The sequence below is a fragment of the Zootoca vivipara genome, chromosome 10, assembly GCF_963506605.1.
Source record: "Zootoca vivipara chromosome 10, rZooViv1.1, whole genome shotgun sequence".
NCBI classification, from domain to species: domain Eukaryota; kingdom Metazoa; phylum Chordata; class Lepidosauria; order Squamata; family Lacertidae; genus Zootoca; species Zootoca vivipara.
In genome coordinates, this window is record NC_083285.1 from 58,838,959 (window position 1) to 58,846,043 (window position 7,085).

A 7,085-nucleotide genomic window follows, 5' to 3' on the forward strand; every position below is an offset into this window, starting at 1 on the left:
CCCAGAGTATAACTGCTGATAAGACCATACATATATGACAGGCCAAAGATGAGATGGAGTAGAATGAAATGGCTCACTTAAGACAGCACAATAATGCAGATTTGTGCCCAGTAACTTGTAGTAAGTAGACTGTTGGGATGTGATTGCAACTGACATAAGACATAGTAGAATGGAACTGCCTCACCTTACTTGAGTAAGATATCCTTAGGAACAGGGTGGCAAATTCAAAAATCCTAGTTACAGGTAGGTAGCCGTGTTGGTCTGAGTCGAAGCAAAATAAAAAATTCCTTCAGTAGCACCTTAAAGACCAACTAAGTTTATATTTTGGTATGAGCTTTCGTGTGCATGCACACTTCTTCAGATACACTAGAAACAGAAGTGTCAGACCCTATATAAGTGTCAGACCCTTATATAGGGTCTGACACTTCTGTTTCTAGTGTATCTGAAGAAGTGTGCATGCACACGAAAGCTCATACCAAAATATAAACTTAGTTGGTCTTTAAGGTGCTACTGAAGGAATTTTTTATTTTGCTTCAAAAATCCTATTCAATCTTGCAGCCAAATACTCTCCAATGTGAGTAGAAAGCAATGCCTGTTTAATATATTCCATGGTTTGTATGTTTTATTAATAGCATTGCTCCATCAACGGCTCTTTATTCTGGAAGGAAACAATTATCCACCAATGTGCTTGTAAATATCTCCAGAATTAGGACTGCAATCCTATGTACAATTGCTTGGAAACAATTTCCACTAATGGCGCTTACTACATACTAGTCTTGGGGTTATCTGCAAACATTGTATATTGAACCTGCATTTTGGATGAGTTATCAAGATAGTATATCTAGGTATGTGTATCTATTAGTTATTTCATTACTTTTTAATGCTCTAGCAGTAGATTCCAGTCTAGATCTTTTCATTATCATATTTGTTGTGTTCAGAACAAATTGCTCTGATTTTCACAGCGACTATTTTAGGCTGAAAATTCTGTATTGAACCAAAGCCCTCAAATGGTTCTAGTTTGTGTTTAGATAAAGCTTTGAAGATAAGGATAAGAAAAAGCTCAGGAGCACAAATGTTTGGTGCTATTTTGCCAATGATATTAAGCCAACATTTTAGTGCTGATTTTTTTTAAAAGAGCAAACAATATTTTCCTTTACACATTTAAAAGAGCTGATGCTTATTGTCCCCTCCCTCTCCTCTCATTTCAATTCCATAGGTAGCTTTATCACTCCAAAGACAAACCGTGATGTCTGATGAATGTGAATTATCTGAGGAGGAGAAAGCAAATGTCATCTGCAGCTTGCTTCAACAGGCTCCCCCAGGCGAATACAGGAATGTTTTTGAAGACCTCCGCATTTTGGCTCATGATGATCATCTCATGAGGTACGAAGCTGCTCAGGTGTGTGCCAATCACACCAGGAAAAACTTCACAGCTGTGCGTGTAAAAGGGGAGAATGCTCTCGTGACTCGCTACAACGATCTTGGAGGAAACCGCTTCTTTGATCCACAGATCAAACTTTCCTTCAGGTTTGATCACCTGACCAAAAGAGTTGATAAAGTTTTGCTTTATCACAGCGTCAGGAAAGATCGTGCAGAGCTATGGAGAGAAACACTCAATATCACTTTGGAGTCATACATGAGGAGACACTTCCTTTCAGGAGACTGCCGTGTCTACAAAAAAATGATTGGAAGCAACCCCTTCTTCGTTGTCTGCGTTGAAGGCCATCGGCACGACGATATCTGCAATGCCGTTTGGAAATCTGAGTGGACTATCGCTTTTGCGCCGCCAACAGCACAGGTCACAGGGAAAATTGATCTGCAGGCACACTATTTCAAGAAAGCTAACCTCCACTGGACAGCAAGCAAAGATGTTAGAGAGTCCATATACATAACTGGCCGCGTCCAGTTTGCTATAGAGTTTGTGAAATTAGTTGAAGCCGAAGAGAGCAAATTCCAAACTGATTTGGTGGAAAGGCTCCAGAAGTTGTCAGATAAAATATGGAGAGCACTGCGCAGACCGCTCCCAGTCACTCGAACTGTCATCAACTGGGATAAACTGCTGACTAGTTAGAGGAGAGAGGTGGAGGCATCCTGAAGCGATGTCCCATTATGCTTGCCGAAGTGTCTTGTGTGAATGAAATATTGGCCAAATAAAACAACAATCGCTGAGTACATTCACATTGATTCCCTTGATTTATTGCCGGATAGTTCATGGGAACGCAGAGTCCTTCAGCAGAATGAATAGTACGCAGGTCAGTAGTGTCTCGCCAGGAGTTATTTCATTTCATTCCTCATGTGCTGGGCAAAATACCGTACCAGCATCCGTTGCAAAATAAGGTTTTGTCCTTTAATATGAAAAGGAAGATGAAGAGCGGGACGGCAAAACAGAGAGAAGCACTATAGTGCATATGTACATCTCAGAATATTATTTCTCTTTAAACACCCAACTGTTTGCGAGCCTCGGCTGGTTCTTTGGAGAAAACTAGGGAGCTAGATTCGTTTCTTGCTTCCATATTTCTGAAAACACTTGGATGGTTGATGATCCTAAGAACTTTCCCCTTTCTCCTTTTCCATATGATGCAGAGTGGCTTCCTTGAGCTGACTGGGTTTTGCATTATTTCCGCTCTATGTACCATAGAATCATAGAGTTGGAAGAGACCGCAAGGGCCATCCAGTCCAAACCCCTGCCAAGCAGGAAACACCATCAAAGCATTCCCGACATATGCCTATCAAGCCTCTGCTTAAAGACCTCCAAAGAAGGAGACTCCACCACACTCCTTGGTAGCAAATTCCACTGCCGAACAGCTCTTACTGTCAGGAAGTTCTTCCTAATGTTGAGGTGGAATCTTCTTTCTTGTAGTTTGAATCCATTGCTCTGTGTCTGCTTCTCTGGAGCAGCAGAAAACAACCTTTCTCCATCCTCTATATGACGTCCTTTTATATATTTGAACATGGCTATCATATCACCCCTTAACCTTCTCTTCTCCAGGCTAAACATACCCAGCTCCCTAAGCCGTTCCTCATAAGGCATCATTTCCAGGCCTTTGACCATTTTGGTTGCCCTCTTCTGGACATGTTCCAGCTTGTCAGTATCCTTCTTGAACTGTGGTGCCCAGAACTGGACACAGTACTCCAGGTGCTGACCAGAGCAGAATACAGTGGTACTATTACTTCCCTTGATCTAGATGCTATACTCCTATTGATGCAGCCCAGAATTGCATTGGCTTTTTTAGCTGCTGCATCACACTGTTGACTCATGTCAAGTTTGTGGTCTACCAAGACTCCTAGACTCCTACTAAATAATTTACATTTATTAAATGGATTAAGAAATAAGGACAGCTCTGGAGAGGACTTTGACCCGCTGCTAGAGATAAATCTTGGGCCCAGTATGCCTGAAGGAGCATCTCCACCCCCATCGTTCTGCCCGGACAACGAGCTCCAGCTCTGAGGGCCTTCTGGCAGTTCCCTCACTGTGAGAAGTGAGGTTACAGGGAACCAGGCAGAGGGCCTTCTTGGTAGTGGCACCTGCCCTGTGGAACACCCTCCCATCCAGATGTCAAGGAAATAAACAACTATCTGACTTTTAGAAGACATCTTAAGGCAACCCTGTTCAGGGAAGTTTTTAATGTCTGGTGTTTTATCACATTGTTGTTGTTTAGTCGTTTAGTCATGTCCGACATCTGAAGGCATCCCTGTTTAGGGAACTTTTTAATGTTTGACGTTTTATCACTTTTTTAATATTCTGTTGGGAGCAACCCAGAGTGGCTGGGGAAACCCAGCCAGATGGGTGGGGTATAAATAAATAAAGATAATGATGATAAAATCATAAAAGCCTGCTGGATCAGGCCAATGGGCCATCTGGTTCTGGATCCTGACCACACAGTGGCCAATCAGATGCCTGTGGGAAACCCACAAGCAGCATTCGAAAACAAGACCACTCTCCCCTCCTGTGGTTTCCGGCAACTGGTATTCAGAAGCCTTACTGCCTTCATGTGTGTTTGTGGGTTCTAGTGTTGTGAGAGGAAAAAATACCTTTCTCTGTGTCATGCATAATTTTATAAACTTCTATCATAACAAAAAAAAACACCTCAGTTTTCCCTGATATGCTAGCCCTCTAAGCACGGGGACTGACTGATTGATTGATTGATTGACTGACTGAAATATTCACACTTCCACTTTCAGTCTTCTGTGGTGTAATTCAGGCACCACAGTGAGAACGAGGCTGTTATCAAGTTGCTTTAAGGACATGCTTTGCAGCCCACCATGAAAAGCTCAGGAACATTTCTGAGAGCCATTAGCATTCAGCTGAACACTGCCCAGTTAGACAAAGAAAAGTGATACCTGAAGGGGGAACAGTGTAATATGAACATTGTCTTAGACAATTGAATTATTTATTCATTAAGATTTCTCCCCCTCCGCCTTTCCCCACTGGCACTGACTTCTGCTACATTTGCTGAAGTGTTTGCCTTGGAGAATATGTGCATAAGGGTAGTCACTAAGTGCACAGAGTAGGCCACTAATCACAAGGATATTATAATGAGTTTTTCATGGTCCATTGTCATTTAGTTATCTTCATGGAATTACTACCCTCTCTTTGCAAACGGTTCCCATTAGCAGGAACATTTAAGAGACCTACATATATATTTCCTGGCATGCAATTTCAAAGGTGGCAATCCTTTCTGGTGCAATGGGCAATCTTCTGGACAGGATTATTATGCATCTAGGCGGGTTTAGACACGGGTCAAATTCCATTCCCAGGTATTTGGCAGCGGATCGGGCTAAAGCAGAAAGCGTTGCGTCCATGTTGCACCAGCAGAATTCTGCTCACACAATTCTCCTCCTACCCTGCACATCTTCAAAATTTGCTCTGAAAGGTCTCACAAGCCTCCAAACCCTAAAGAGATACAACATACATAATGAGGTCCCCAGTATAGAGCCTTTGTGTTCTGTAGCCAAGTCCTAGAGGAATGAAAATATTAGTTTCGCAATCGGTGACAGACAGTAATTCTGAGTGGCCAAAACTGTAGACCAGCATCATGATTCTTCCCCACATGATCCCAGGGCAGATTACAACACAAGCAATGCAAATAAATAACCACACATATGCAACAAAAGTCAAACATTAACAATTACAGTATAAGGTACGAGGTCTCAGAAATACTTTTCAACAGTTGAAAGCTGAGTAAAGATGGATCTAGAGTAGTGATGGCGGAGAAATTCTATTCCGTTCCCAATAAAGGCAGACATATCAAATTTGCACTTTCTGAAATACGTGAACCAAACAAAACACAGCCATCTTATGGAATTTGCACTTCTCCAGATTTTGCAGTGCAGTTCTCCAGCTAAAGGAGGTGTAAAAAGATGCATTTACTGGGGTAATATGTGCATTAAAAATGCATGTACAGGCAACTCCCCATTTGTGCGCATTCAGCACACGCACAACTGCTAATGCCAGTGTGTTTTCGGCATCAGAACGGGCCGAGGTGAGCTTCTGCGCATCCTGGCGATGCGCACTGTGCCTCGGAACACAACCCCTGCATGAATGGCGAGTTGCCTGTATTTTTTAAAACACCATGAAAAAAATACATCAGAGGAAATTGCTTTGCAGGAATTTGTATACTATGGAAAAAATGCACTCAAATGCTGGTGACTGTTCGCAAAGTTCTTTTTTGTAATTGCAATTTGAGATGGAAATGTGAAAAACTGAAGTCATGATTGAGAAACTGAGGAAAACTGAAGTTGACAGATTCTCCCGTTCCTAACTAGACAGACCTATTTAGAAAAGGATTTCCACAGTTTGAGGTCTGCCACAGAGAAAGTCTTCTTCTGGGCTGTCACCACTCCAACATCTCAGTGTGGCCGAGTGGCCAACAGGGCCTCCTCTTAACACCTGCAAAGTTTTGTAGGGAAGTTGGAGTGTCAGATACTTCAGGTGTAAGTCATTGAAAGAGTTAAGCACCAGTGGGAACACCTTGCAATAATCTCAAAAATAAAGCACCCAGAGTCCTCCTTTAAGCACACCCAGTCTTGTACATTCCTAATGGGATTTTTATTTACTTATTCTTCCTTAGTGCCAGAAGTGATTTGCCATGGGGACACAGGAGTGGCTGTTGAGAAACAGAACTCCAAATCCCCTCGAGCACAAGGAATAAGCCAGGTGCATCTTTGGATTCTGGCTGTGGCACAATATTATTACAATGGATTTTGACTAGTACCAGTAGATGACATTTTGGTCTGCAGATGACTGAACCTGGGTGGACACATGACACACAAACACTCCCCACCACACGCACCAAAATACAATAGTTTTAAGGCACACAAATCAGACTTAAGGAGCTTATAGCTTTGAAAGCTGTTGGAGCCGAAGGATAATTGCAATGTAGGAAAAGAAACAGAATTTGGATAAAGTAGAATATACTACGCAGTGCCAAAAATGACTGGTGGTTTCCGCCATTCTTGGAACAGAGCCACCATATTGCCTGGGGAAATCAAACTCTTCCAGCTCCACAATTCTATGATTCTGTGATCCCCTGATGAAGAAAGAAAAGCTACACGAGCAAATACATTAAGATGCCTCCACAGTGCTGAAAAAGCAATGAACTGTTTTCTATACAGAATGGAAACTCGCTGCAAGCAAATGTGAAGTATAAATTGGATGCCGGAGCCACAATTTTGGTTGTAGGCTGCCAGAGATGAAGAACAACTCTTGTCTCTCCAAATGCAGGGGGACCTCATTGCGCCTTCATGCACTGGACCCTTCAAAAGTAACAGACATCCAGATCTGAAGCTTTAAACACACCAGATAGCTGGATTGGATCCATGTGTTTATATACTGCTTCCTCTTCCCAGATTGCCCTCTAGCCTGCTAAGGGTGTAGTCCTAGCCCAGGCATAGGCAAACTCTGCCCCCCAGATGTTTTGGGACTACAACTCCCATCATCCCTAGCTAACAGTCCCAAAACATCTGGAGGGCCAGCTTTGCCTATGCCTGTCCTAGCCCCACTTGCCTCAGAGTGCCAGTGGAGGCTGGTCCATTGGTGCAAATGGCACTTCTCCCACCAACCTTCTTCACACAATGCATAATCT

At 42.8% G+C, this 7,085-nt stretch overlaps 1 protein-coding gene across 1 annotated transcript; it reads left to right on the plus strand.

The window, feature by feature from the left end:
* The first annotated feature begins 1,246 nt into the window (after positions 1-1,246).
* Positions 1,247-2,071, plus strand: CAPZA3 (capping actin protein of muscle Z-line subunit alpha 3). Its single transcript, XM_035127868.1, has one exon. The coding sequence runs from the start codon at positions 1,247-1,249 to the stop codon at positions 2,069-2,071; it is 825 nt and encodes a 274-aa protein (XP_034983759.1).
* The last annotated feature ends 5,014 nt before the right edge of the window (positions 2,072-7,085 follow it).

What these genes read in the sequence shown, in the direction of transcription:
- CAPZA3 (XM_035127868.1), top strand. Translation starts at nt 1,247, where the DNA reads ATGTCTGATGAATGTGAATTATCTGAGGAGGAGAAAGCAAATGTCATC.